The sequence below is a fragment of the Galeopterus variegatus genome, unplaced genomic scaffold (assembly GCF_000696425.1).
Source record: "Galeopterus variegatus unplaced genomic scaffold, G_variegatus-3.0.2 Scaffold3061, whole genome shotgun sequence".
In the NCBI taxonomy this organism is placed as follows: domain Eukaryota; kingdom Metazoa; phylum Chordata; class Mammalia; order Dermoptera; family Cynocephalidae; genus Galeopterus; species Galeopterus variegatus.
The window spans coordinates 52,471-66,868 of record NW_007729172.1 but is presented as its reverse complement, the minus strand read 5'-3'; the positions used below and the strand labels follow the sequence as shown (position 1 = coordinate 66,868).

General features: G+C 38.7%; 1 protein-coding gene across 1 annotated transcript in view; it reads right to left on the bottom strand.

The window, feature by feature from the left end:
- Positions 1-14,398, bottom strand: part of LOC103599697 (transmembrane protein 56-like) — a 45,102-nt gene that overhangs the window by 14,599 nt on the left and 16,105 nt on the right. Inside the window, exon 5 of the mRNA XM_008583842.1 lies at positions 13,398-13,471. Coding sequence (XP_008582064.1) covers positions 13,398-13,471 — 74 coding nt within the window. The remainder of the gene's footprint in view (positions 1-13,397; positions 13,472-14,398) is intronic.

Sequence of the window (14,398 nt, the reverse complement as noted above, 5' to 3'; positions counted from 1 at the left end):
CCCCCCCCTCTCCCTCCCCCCCATTTCTAGTATCCTTAGGTTTGTTCCCTCCTTCTGAAAGTTCAATGTATTATCGTGGTTCTCTCTCTCTCTCTCTCTCTCTCTCTCTCTCTCTCTCTTTTTCTTTCATTCCACCCAGTTATGAGTGAGGACATGCAGTATTTCTCTGTGTCTGGCTTATTTTGCTTAATATAATTTTCTCCATGCTCATGCATGTTGCTGTGAATGGCAGAATTTCATTCTTTTTTATGGCTGAGTAGTATTCCATTTGATATATATACCACATTTTTTTTTATCCAGTCATCCATCGATGGACATTTAGGTTGGTTCCATAGTTTAGCTATTGTAAATAGAGCTGCAATGAACATGGGAGTATAGGTGTCCCTTTGACATGATGATTTCCATTCCTTTGGATGTATACGCAGTAGTGGGATTGCTGGATCACATGACAGTTCCATCTGTAGTCATTTGAGATATCTCCATACAGGGAGATGAATGAAATTAGTACAGAATGGCTGTACTAATTTACAGTCCCGCCAACGGTGTGGAAGAATTCCCTTTGCCCCACATCCTTATCAGCATCTGTTATTCTGGGTCTTTTTTAACAGTGGAAGAGAATCTTTCTTAAGAAATGTTGCTGTGAGTAACAAACTGGATCTTTGCTGACATCCTTGGAAAAGCTCCAATAAGAATTTGGATGCAGTACTGTTTCTGGAACTACACACAGGGATTGAGCCATGAGCTGACCCTATTATATGGGTTGTGGTTGCAAATGCAATTCTTTCAGGCATGTAAACATTTGTATTTAATAAATATTAACCCTGAAAAGTTAGGAGTTAAAGAATTTAATTTTAGAAAAGTTGTCCTCCACCCCAATATTATTTAGGTTCCCCCACTACTTCTAAACTATTCCTCCATTATATCTACTCTTCCTTCTGTTATTTCCCAATTCAAGACACTCAGCTTTATCTTTTAAATACCATCTTTTCCCATGACTTGAAATGTCACCTCTATTCTGATTTCTTCAAAATTCCTCTATCTAGGTCTTACTACATTTCCACTCAGATGCTCTTTCTGTCCTCTCTCTCATCCAATATCTCCAAACCAAACTCATCACCTTCCCTCCTAATCTTCCTAATTCCCTCTCACTTTTAATGGGCCCATTTCTCTGGATCTTACATAGAATTTATCTTAAACTCGTCCCTATTCTCCATCTCTATGTTTTTTTTAAGGGAGGGAGCTTCGTTGTATTTTTCATGCTGGAATACAGTGGTTATTCACAGGTGCAATCCCACTACCGATCATCATGGGAGTTTTCACCTGCTCTGTTTCCAACCTGGAAAAATTCATCCCTCCTTAAGTAACCTGGTAGTCCCCTGTTCCCAGGAGGTCACCATATTGATTGCAAACCTAGTGCAGACACCGATCAGCATAGCGCATGACAGCTCAGAACTCCTGGGCTCAAGCAATCTTCCAGCCTCAGTCTCTCAAGCAGCTGGGACTACAGGCAGGCGCCACCAAGCCTGACTCTCTAATTTTTTTATCCATTGCCAGCTTCATTTTCTTCTTTCAAAATCTGTATTTTGTCATCTTCTGGCTACTCCCACAGCCTAATTTGGACTGTTATTTACTTTCTGGGCTAATGAAATCACACCATTCATTCACATAACTAAGAGATGGATGCTAGCCTCCTAACCCAAACTTTTGCCTCTGGCGTTTAATACTACAAATACCAAAAACTAGAATTACTCAAAGCTCTTTCCAGAATGCCTTTCTCCATTATAATATATTTGCACTTCTTACTGGGTCAAGTTCAATCTGCTCTCCCTGGCACTCAACACCCACTCTTTCTATCCATCCTCCTCCTAAGACGTACTCTTGGATTCTACAAGTCTATACACTTGCTCTCTTGCCCACTGCATGTTTATTCCACTTTTCAAAAATCTATGTTCATTCTTTTCTCCTTGAATGGAGGGCCTCCTCTCCCCATCCACTCCTAAAAAACTCCTAAAACATTTTAAGAGTGTACCCATCTGCTCTGTGAAGGCTTGCATGACAAATATTGATTAATAATAGGTCAAAAAATGTGGTCTATGGACTCGCGACCTTTTTCTAGGGGAGGGTCCACAAGGTAAAACTATTTTTATAATAAAACTAAAATGTTATCTGCCTGACTTCACTGATGGTGCAAAGCACTAGTGGATAAAACTGATGGTGTCTTAGCACAAATCAAGGCAATGGCAAGACAGTATTTGTAGCCATTGTATTCTTTACCACCACAGGCTTGCAATTAAAAGCAAAAGAAAACCAAGGAGAAGAAAAAGTTTCACTTACGAACGCCCTTGATGAAATAGTAAGAATTATCAATTTCATTAAATCATGACCTTTGAGTACATGTCTTTTTAATATTCAGTGTGATAGAAAGGGAAGTACACAGAAAGCACTTCTGCTGCAAAGTACAGTGGAAAAAACCCTTGGCTGATGGTTTGAGCCATTAGCTAAATCACCTGGTTTTTCCATGGAATGCCATTTTTACTTGAAAAAATGGCAAACTATGGTTGCTTGAGTATTTGGCAAGCATTTTCTTAAAACTGAACAAAGTGGTTTGTCACATCAAGGAAAGAAACTGATAGTATTTGTTGGCAATAACAAAATTAAAACTTTCAAGTGAAAATCAAAATTTTGGAAAATCTGTATCTGCCATTGGCAGCCACCCAATACTTAAAGAATTTTCTAATGGGATCTGTGGTGGTATTAACTAATGTGAGGGTTTTTTTAATATTATCTAATAAATGTGCCAACATTTAGCAGACCTACATAACTCAGTGAGCCAATATTTTCAAAACGACCAAGGCATGATGAATCAAAATTGTCCATGGGAAAAGATTCAAAGCCCAAAACCAATGAGTAGATTTGAATGTAGAACAAAAAGTTCATTGATATGGTTTCAGATTCCACATTTAACTGTCCTTTAACAAACTATCTGTTGGTATATTCTGGTGTAGTATTAAAGAAGAATATCCACAATTATTGTAAAAAGCTATTAAAATACTCCTCCCTTTTCCTACTACATTATTAACTCCGAGAGGCCAGATATCTTTCATATACTTCAACCAAAGCAACATATCACAGCAGACTGAAAACAGAAGCAGACATAAGAATCCAGCTGAATTCTACCATTACAGACATTAGATTTTTAAAAATGTAAAACAATGACACTCTTTTCCTTCTGAAATTTTTTTGGGTTTGACAATGTAGTTATTTTTCATACATACAAAAAAATTATGTTAACAAGCAATATTATTGTTAGTATTAAGTGAATTAATAAATATTTTTAAATGTCTCAATTTTAATTTCCAATCTAATAAATATCAATAGATATAACCCATAGGAAAAAAAATTCACTCAGGTCCTCAATAACTTAGGAGACCAACTGCTGTTTTAAACCATTAATACCAGCACTCTTTCCCCCACCCCCTTTTCCACATAATGTCTTATTTTACTCCCTCATTATTTTATATTTTTAAGTATCTTTTCTGAAACACAGACATGAAGCCAGATGCTATATCCGAAGCTCCTGATTGATTTCCTGATTCCCAGGATACCAGGGATTGAGATCTGAAGCAATGAAGATCTCTAGCACGTTAGGAGGGCTCCTCATACTTTTTGTGATTATTCAGAGTTTTGATGATTTGTCTGTAACCTGTTCTGAATTCTGGCTCCTACTCAAATTGGACAAACACCTTTTGTGGCCAATCTGCAACCTCGGATTTATGAGCTATATCTAGGAACTGGCTGTCCTAACAGAGTGCTGCCTAATTTCTTTGAATTCATTTCTACTCTTACTTTGTGTGGCATCAGAAAATATGAGTGCCCATGGGGCATTCTCATTAAAAGTTCAATCATATATGAACTAGTATTTTTAAATATCAGAGGTCACACTCCAGTGGCATGTGATGTTGAAGGAAAGTTTTCATTCATCTTTGTGCAAAAAGAGATAGAGAATCATAGCAGTGCATCTGGGGAAACATCCCAAGGGCCAGTGGGAAAGAAAAATTCAACATCATTTCAAGTGGAAAATTTAGGGCCCCATCAAGAATTATCGTTTGGGTACAGAATAGCTTGTCCCTTGTTGGACTATAAAATGTTCATACTTTGGTCCTAAGTGAAGATATTGAACTATAAATTCTGGTTAAGGCGACCTTACTAACCTTGGTTGTAAGGTAACCTGAGGATTGCACCACCTCTTAGAAGTTGGACAAATGCATACGGATACTATCTTTTGCCTTTTAAATAATATCTTTGTAAAATGAATTTGTTCTGCTGTACATGTTTATGAACTCTTTGGGGGGGGGGGCAAGGAATAGAAGCATCTCCAGACTTTTAAATTTGTAATAAAGATAATTTTTTAAAATTAAAAAAAGGAGGATAGGTACAAAGTTTTTACAAGGTATTCAATTTTAATAGCTATTTGTAAAATATGTCCTCATAAAAGTTAAGGCATTTAGGCAGGAAAGAAGTTACCACCATTAAATAATTTTTTACAAAAGAAACCTGGCACATGAGTATAACTCAACAGCTAAAATTTAATTGAAGCCCAGGTGTCTCAACATTTTATTTCAGTCCTCCTTTACTCTATATCCCACCACATGCAATCCATATAGCTTCTTAAATTATACAAAGCTCTAAAATAGAGAGAACATAAAAATGCCACAAAGCATAGAGAAAACAAACCATGGAAAACTCTTAACAGTGCTTACATAGCTGCGTTCAATTTTGTTATAACCTCCTTGCTACCAAATATATCATTTCTTACTCATATACCAACCCCAGTTCACATTTTCTTAATTTACAGAACACTCAAAGCTTTTAGATAAAGTTATAGTATAACTTTTTACTATAAAATTAAATAATAAATTAAACTATCTCTAATTTCTTGAAAAGAGTTTCAAACAAAAACAAATGGAGGTTCCCATGTCAAAGTTAGCTCTCCTGCTTCAAAATCTTGTAATCAGAATCATACTGAAGAGACAGAATTTGCCAAAGCTTAACTAATCACCTATTGAGTTATTCATTCAAAAAGTAATTAAGTGGCTACTATCTAACAAAATTGGGCCCTTGACCTAATGAAATATAAAGATAAATAGTAAACAGAGAAAAAAGCGAAAATCTGACAATAAAATTATTAAGCATAGTAATATAAACATATTTTGCTATTATGAAAGCACAGGTGAGGGACATTCAACCCAGCCTGGAAAGAGATGGGGTTTAGTGATGGAAATGATCCCTGGGTTGAGTCTTGAATAATGAATGAGTAAGAAGACGGGAGGCCTTGCCAGCAAACAGACAAGTTGGTGTGAGACAAAAGTAAGGGAAAATGTGGTAGAAGGAGATAAGACAGCTCCTAGTTGGAGAGCTTTCTATGCCACATTAAAGAGCTCATATTATACCCTATAAGCAGCAGGAGATACTGAGAGGTTTTAACCAGGGGAGCTGCATATTATCTTCTCTGTGGAAGATAATAATAGAGGAGACAGATGAAAGGTGAGCAGACTGGAGGCAGGTAGATGGTCTTGAGCAGGAATCAAAATTTTTTTCCATAAAGAGCCAGATAGTAAATATTAAAGTAGTAGCCTTTGGAGGCCATTAGTTCTCTGTCACAACTACTCACCTCTGCTGTTGTAGGGTGAAAGCAGTCATGGGAAATAAATGAGCATGACTGTGCCCTAACAAAACTTTATTTACAAACACAGGCAGGGGGTTTGGCCCATGAGCCACAGTTTGCCTAGTCTAGAGCAGCACTGTCCAAAAGAACTTTCTGCAATAACAAAAAAGTTCCATAGATGTGCTACCCAATACAGTAGCCACTGGTCACATAGGGCTATGAAACCCTTGAAATGTTAAAAGTTAAACTAAGCAACTAAATTGTTTTATTTCATTTTAGTTCACTTAAATGTAGTCGTATGTGGCTTGTGGCTACTGTACTGGACAAAACAGAGTTAGAGGCAGGTAAGGTAGCCCAGGCAAGAGATGATGAACCAGGGCACTGAAAGTAGAGACTGAGAAGAGGTGGCAAAGGTCAGAAATATTTAGGAGGTGATATGGTAGGACCTGGTGATAGACCAAAGTGAGGGAGAAACAGTCAAAGATGATTCTCACATGTCAAGCAGGGGTAACTGAGTGGACAGCTGGGCCACATGCTGAACAAGAGAATACAGAAGGAAATATGTCACATTATTTTATATATGTGGAATGTGATGGGCTCCCTGAGAGGAAAAAACACTTGATTATAACACAAAGAAGCAGGTAATATTAAATATGCTCTTTTTATAGAGAAAGCAACAGTGGTACAGGGATAGTAAGTAACTTGTACAAGGTCATAGTAAGTAAGTGGAAAAGTTGAATTGCAACTTGAGTTTATCTGATCCAAAAATCAGGCACAGTCCATTACATCAAGAAGACCAAACAGGTAATAACTGAAACTTTGAGAGGGAAGAACTCACCCAGAGAGAAGTAGAGGGAAGATCAGTGGGTCTAGATGAGAGCCCTGAAGAACACCAGCATTTAAGGAAGTGTCTCTTATGAAAAAAGACTGAAAAGGGATGATCAGAGAAACACAAGAAGCAGGTGAGTGCAGTGTCAGGAAAGCAAAGGGAATTCGGCACTGAAAGGATGTGATCAACAGACACAAGTCCACAGAGAGATACAGTACGACAGGCACAAAAGAGCGTTCGCCGGAAGTTGTGAGTGCCCTGTTTTACAAGGGAGAAAACTCAGGCTCAGAGTGGTTAGATATTCTTCCACTCATACACAGTGGTGACAGAGCGAGCTTGGATTTGAATCCAGGTTTTTTGACTTCAAAGAACATGCTCTTTCCTCTATGCTTTCACCTTATTAGAGTCTTTGAGGATCAAATAATTATTTCTTAGAAATATTTAAATGGCCTCAAGCCAAAGGAACTGATTATCTTTTTGAATAAATAACATTACAATATATGGAACACTGGCAAACAAAACAAGACAGTATATAAATACTTGGGAAAGAAAAAACTGAGCAGCAGATCTGCAATACCTTCCTTCCTGTTTGGGGGTGAAACGCCACCCCTCTTTTCCCCCACCTTTTTGGAAGCTACGGCTCCTTCCTTTTTTCATTTTATTTTATTTTTCAGCTGGCCGGTATGGATATCTGAACCCTTTTCCGTGGTGTATCAGCACCGTGCTCTACCAACTGAGCAAACTGGCCAGCTTTCCTCTACCTTTAGCAAGAAAAAAGGCTATCCAGGCTACCTGCCTGCTAAGCATACTAATACTGAACCTCCTGATAAATAAACTAATGGTACTGACATCAGCAGAGACTTCATCTGTGGGGTGCTTTTAGCAGCATACACCTAGTCTAAGATTACTTATGGTAAACAACCCAGGAATGTATGGATTTATGGGACCTGACAACCTTGAGAATGTCACATCAGCTATGTAACTGAGTATTAAATGGAGATATTTCATTACCAAAAGAGCTCATTCTATGTCAGCAATATGAACTACACCCATCACTTACAGACCATCACTTAATCTTGTTCCAGAGTGTGCCCAATGCAAAAAGGACAAGGGAGCCATGTTGATGGTCCTGAATATCTCCCTGCTTTGCCTGTGCCTCATGATTGCCAGTGTCCTTAAAATTATTCAGAAGGCTTGATAAAGGGTAAGCTCTCTAACTTGGGTGTGTCTGATTTGATATCCCCAATTCTCTGTGTTATCCCTGTACTTAGTTACAAAAGACTACATATAATCACAGAAGCCCTCCCTGGGTTTTGGATTTTGACCTAAGACTTGAGGACAGGTAAATTTTTCAGAAATGGAGGGTAAATGGAGGATGTAAGTAAAGAACGAAGGGTGAGAACAACCTACAGATATGTGAGATGGTAAGGACACAAAACTGACTCCAATGAGCAGTAAGAAAAAAGGCTGGGGATATATGGAGCACATAATAGAGAACTTCAAAAGTCAGAGAGAGAGGTGTAAACAGGATGAAGTTTTGAGGGAAAAAAAGATACTTAAAATGAAACATAAGGAAGATGACTCTGGTAGCACCATAAGAAAAGGACTGAGAGAGGGTGAACCTGGAATTAGGGAAGTCAATAAAAAAGCTATTACAGTACTCAAACCATGGAGATCTTGAAAGCCTAAATTAGAAGGATGGATGTGAAATTAAAGGAACAACCAACCTTCATTAAGTAAAAAGACCAATATAGGATAACAATAAATCCATTGACAAAAATGATCATCTACCACCCACTAGGAGGTGAAGCCTAATTCCTTCCGTCTCTCACACCCTTGAAGATGGACTACACTTCAAAGCTTGCTTTCAAAATGTACTGTATGGAAAAGAAAAAACTTTCTAATGAAGAAACCCAGCAAACATCACCTTAACCAAATGATGAAGGTTAGCATTGCCAGTGATCCGTCATATGGCTGTCAGGTACCCCTGATAAGATATGACAAGAAGAGTACTTCACCTCTGTGGGATTCCTTACAAAAACTCATAACTTGTATCTATTCATTATAAAGGCATCAGACAAACCCAAATTGGGGGACACTCTATGAGAAAACTGGCCACTGCTCCTTAATGCTGTCAAGGTCATAAACAAGCAAACAAACAACAACAAAAAAAAACAAAAAAAAAAACAAAGAAAGGCTAAAAAAAACATTTCAGACCAGAGGAGACTGGGGAAACATGATAACTAAATGCAATGGGGTGCTCTGGATTGAATACTTAAACAGAAAGAGGACACTAAGAAAAACTAACGAAACCCAATAGTCTGGAGTTTACTTAATACAAAAGTATCAATGCTGGTTTCTTAGTATTGACAAATGTTCCATAGTAACATAAGATGTTAACAATAGAGGAAACGAACAATAGAGAGCTCTCTGTACTATCTTTGCAACATTTCTACAAATCTAAAATAAAAAGATAATGACCAATCTGAAGAGGAAATTTAGAAAACAATCCCATTTACTATAGAATCAAAAAGGACAAAATACTTAGAAATAGACTTAACCAAGAAGATACAAGACTTGTACACTGAAAACTACAAAACATTGCTAAAAGAAATCAAAGAAGATAAAAATAAATGGAAAGACATCCTGCACTCATCGATTGAAAGACTGAGTATTATTAAAATGTCCATACCACCCAAAGCAATCTACATTCAATTAAATACCTATCAAAATCTTTATAACATTTTTGCAGAAATAGAAAAAAAAATCCTAAAGTTCACACAGAATCTCAAGGTATCCAAATTAGCCAAGACAATCCTGAGAAAGAATAACAAAGTTGGAGGCCTGACACAACCTGATTTCAAAACATACTATGAAGCAACAATAATCAAGATGGTGTGGTACTAACATAAAGACAGATATGGTACATAATTCAGAGCCCAGAAATAAACCCTTGCATATATGGCCAAATGATTTTTGACAAGGGTGCCAAGACTACGCAATGTGGAAAGTATAGTCTCTTCAACAAATGGTACTGGGAAAAGTGTACATCCAACATACGAAAGAATGAAGCTGGACCCTTACCTTACACCACATAGAAAAATTAACTCAAAATGGGTTAAAGATCTAAATGGGAGATGAAACTATAAAACTCCTACAAGAAAGTACTGTTTAGGGTAAAATGTTCAGGACACTGGATTTGGCAATGACTTCCTGGATATGAAACCAAAAGCAGACATCAACAGCAAAAATAGACAAATGGGACTACATCAACCTTAAAAACTTCTGCGTATGAAAAGAAACAATCAACAGAGTAAAAAGGCAACCTATGGAATGGAAGAAAATATTTGAAAATCATATATCTGATTAAGAGTTAATATTCAGAATACATAAGGAACTACTACAACTTAAAAACAACAAAAAATCAAATAACCTTATTTAAAAAATGGCCAAAGGACTTGAATAGGCAATACTTCAAAGAAGATATACAAATGGCCAGAAAAGATGCTCAACATCATGAATCACAAAAAACACAAATCAAAACCACAATCAGATATCACCTCACACCCATTAGGATGACCACTATCAAAAGAACAGAAAATAACAAGTATTGGTGAAGATGCAGAGAAATTAGAACCCTTGTGCACTGTTGGTGAGACTATAAAAAGGTGCAGTCATCATGGAAAACAGTGTAGAGGTTCCTCAAAAATAGGACTACCATATGATCCAGCAATCCCACTTCTACATTTCCAAAATAATTCAAAGCAGGATCTTGAAGAGATATTTGTACACTCATATTCATTACAGCACTATTCACAAAAGCCAAGGGGTGGAAGCAACCTAAACATCCACGGATGGATGAATGGATAAAGAAAATGTGGTATATACATACAGAATATTATGCAGCCTTTAAAAGAAGGACATCCTGTCACATGCTACAACATGATGAACACCGAGGACATTATGCTAAGCAAAATAAGCCAGTAACAGAAATGCAAAAACTGTATGATTCCATTCATATGAAGTATCTAAAGTAGTTAAAGCATAAAAACAGAAAGCAGAAAGGTAGATGTCAAGGGCTTTGGATGAGGGAATTAGTGTTTAATGGGTATAGAGTTTCAGTTTTGCAAGATGAAAAAGTTCTAGAGATCTGCTGCACAACAATGTGAAAATACTTAACACTATTATACATTGTTAGTTTACTTATATTGCATTTGAAATAAAAATAGTCTAATTATAAAAATAAATAAAATAAAAAAGTTTTTTTTTAATGAGAGACTAATGTTGATAAAAGAATTTGAGGACAGGGGACAGGTTCAAGACGGCTGACTAGAGACACCCTGCTCTCGCCTTTGACACAAAGTCCAAAACAAGAAATAGGTAATCACACATTGAACAGAGTGTCTAGGAGAAAACACTGGAATTCAGTAACAGTGAGGAAGATGTCCTGAGGCTCAAAAACTTGGGATGGCAGCATAGAAAGACAAGGGAGGTGCCCGACCAGGATCAGCTCAGAGCCAGGAGAGACTCCTTACTATGGAGAAAACCTAAGTGAAAAAACCCCAAAACTCTACACATTCTCTATGGATACTTGCAATCCTAGCTACAAGAGAGCCACACAGTCCTTGCAGGCTGTAAGCCCAGTATAGGGAGCTGCTTGGAGCCACACAACAGCATTATTCCAGAGGTGGAATTCAGGCTGGGCCCCCCCCCCCCCATCCCCTGGTACCCAAGCTGACACAGTACGTCACCATTTTGGGATTGGAGCCAACACCAGATTGCGTTCTGCCCTGAGGCCCAACAGCCCTGGCATCTCCACATCCCTAAGGCCTCCTCATCACACCATGACTCTAGTATCTAAACCTATGCAGTGCCCTGAACCTCTAGGAACAGGAGGTCCAGCATAGTGGGAAGGCCACACCCAAGACAAAGGGAGCCAATGCTCACACTTTCCAGAGCCTGAGAGCTGACCAATCAGGGCCTCATGCCACCATTGCCAGCCCTGCTGCCTTCAGTGGAGCACCCATGCACCTCTCCCAAGGGCACAGAGTTCCACCCACAGCTCCAGTGACCTCAACCAGAGTCACCCACTCCAGCTGTGGAGCCTGCAGCTCCTCTACTGGGTCACAAGATCCCACCTACAGCCCCAGCAACTTTGGCCAAGCTCACCCATTTTAGCTGAGGAGCCACAGAGCACCCTGGCACTTCTCTTGGGGGTGCAGGGCCCCACCCACAGCCCCAGCAACCTCACCCAGGGTTGTCCACATCAGCTGAAAAGCTGAAGAGCACCCCAGCATGTCTGCTGGGATGCAGGGTCCCACCCACAGCCACAGCAACCCCACTCAGAGTCACCCACTTCATCTTAGGAGGTTCAGAGTGCCTCAGTATCTCTCTTGGGAGTCTCAAAGGTCCTGGGTGCAGCCATAATGATACATCCCAGGGTTGCCCAATCAAGCTTCGGAGCTTCGGAGCACCCCAGAATCTCTCCTGGGGATCCAGGATCCTGGCTGTGGCTCTGGTAAGCCTGCCCACAGTTGCCCACTCCAGCTGAGGACCAGAACACCCCAACACTTCTTCCAATGGCCCAAGATCTCATCCTCAATCCCAGAAACCCTGCCCAGTATCACATATTCCAGCTAAAAAGCCACAGAATGCCCCAGCACCTTCCATGGGAGTTTGAGATCCTGGCCACAGAATCCAGCAACCTCCTGCGAGGATTGACCACTCCAGCTGAGGAACTACAGAGTGCCCCAGTGCTTCTACCATGGGTCCACAATCTGGCCCATTTCCCCAGCAACCCTGCCCACTTTAGCAGAGGAAAGCCAATTGCCATAGCACCTATTCTGGGACCATGAAATCCTGACTGCAACTCCAACAACCCCATCCAGGGTCACCCTCTTCAGCTGAGGAATCATTCAGCACACTAGCACATCTCCCAGGGGCTCAAGATCCCACCTGCAGCCCCAGCAACCCCATCCAGCATTGCCCATTTCAGCAGGGAGCTGTGGAGTACCCCAGCGTCTAGGCCACAAAAGCACTCACAGTCAACTTCAACATTGAATAAAGTTGAAGAAATCACACAGAGACTACACTAGTGTGCTTACCCAGAACCAAACCTAAAACACCCCAACCATCTGACACTACAGAACATATCTACAGGAAAGATTCTTTCCCTTCAAGCACTACTCCAGAAAATCAGAAGTGACTATTCAACCAGATGGTCAGATATCAATGTGGAAAACATGAAAAAACAAGGAAACAGGACATCCTCACCAAAGGAATGATAAATGTTCACAGTGACAAATATACTAATTACCCTGATTTGACCATCACACACTGTATACGTGTACTGAAATATAACTCTGTACCAAATAAATATGTACAATCAATGTGTCAATTAAAAAATAAATTAATTAAAAAAAATAATTTGGGGACAGGAGGAAGTTAGTGTCAGGAATGTGAACTGGACCCAAGATTAGCCAGAGTGGTGTTTGTTCTTTTACATGAAGAACCCCACTAAATTCTAAGGCTCGAAGTACACAGTTCTCTTGCAGTATATATATCATGGAGGGTGAAAGAATGTCCTGGAACCAGGTATAAGGTATCATCCTACTGCAAAGAGAGCAGGGTTCAAAAGCTAGCACCCAACTTACAAGCTAGGGAACACTGGATAAATTATTTTAAACTTTCCAAGGCTCACTTTCCTCATTGGTGCAATGATGATAAAAATTCTTATGTCATTTTCTATACAGTAGACTTAGGGTCTTGGGGAAAAAATTCCTCCAACTAAAAATAAACAGCACAACCCAAGTCAAGAATTTAGACTGCTATACAGGCCAGCTGCCAAAGAAAGAAAAAATACACACACACATGTAAAATAATTAATGGTACCCAGTCACCTACCGCTGATTCACAAAAGGGCTGGAAAGCTCTGCAAGCAGGCGAAAATTTCCAATGTACGCCAGCACTCCTTCTTTCTGGATGATAAACACAAAACACAATGTCAGGGATAACATTCTTATCAAAATTTCCAAATACTGAAGAAATATTCAAAAGTTTCTCAGCATAATATAACAATCAACATCAAAACAAACCAAGAAGTTTTCTATCTTTTACTGCTTAACTGATTTTCTTTATGAAAATTTAAAAATATCCTTAGAATTCTATAGTATTTTTAAAAGATAGTATACTGTACACTTATGTTCACTTATGTACATAATCACTCATGAAAACAGGTTTTAAGCAATTGTTTCACACTGAACTAATGAACTCTGAAAATAACCGTTAGTAACAGTTACTCTCAAATTACTATAGAAAGAATGACCATAAAGTAGTGTGAGTTTCAGAAGCTGAGGAATTTTATAACAATCAAAATCTAACAGAAACTCTTCTTTATATCTATTATTAAGTAGAAGCACCTTAAAAATGTCAAAAGTATACTTATCCGAAATAACAATATATAAGTCTGTGAGCAGATGCATATTTGCTGAATTTAACAACACACGCCAAATCTTGTTCTTCATATTTGACCAGAAAAATGTTTGTCAGTCAGAAGATACTACAGCTAAAACACACACCTTTGTGAACTTTCTAAATTTAAACAAGACCTAGCACATTCCACCAATTAAAAAATGTGAAAGGTACAGCAGAGTTAAACATCAGAGAGAAAATCAGAAGTATGCATTTCAAGAATTTTATTCAATATACTTTAAAAATTGCACCAGGTAAATGAAGTCACTCCAGCACTTCCAATTAAATCAGAATTGTAATAACACGCCAAAAGAAATAGTCCTACCCACCCCAATACATGAGATATACACAGAACTCTGGAAACTGCTTTTCTACTGGTTAGACCACACTGCCATCCAAAAAGGAACAATATGCAGCATTAAAAAAAAAAAAAG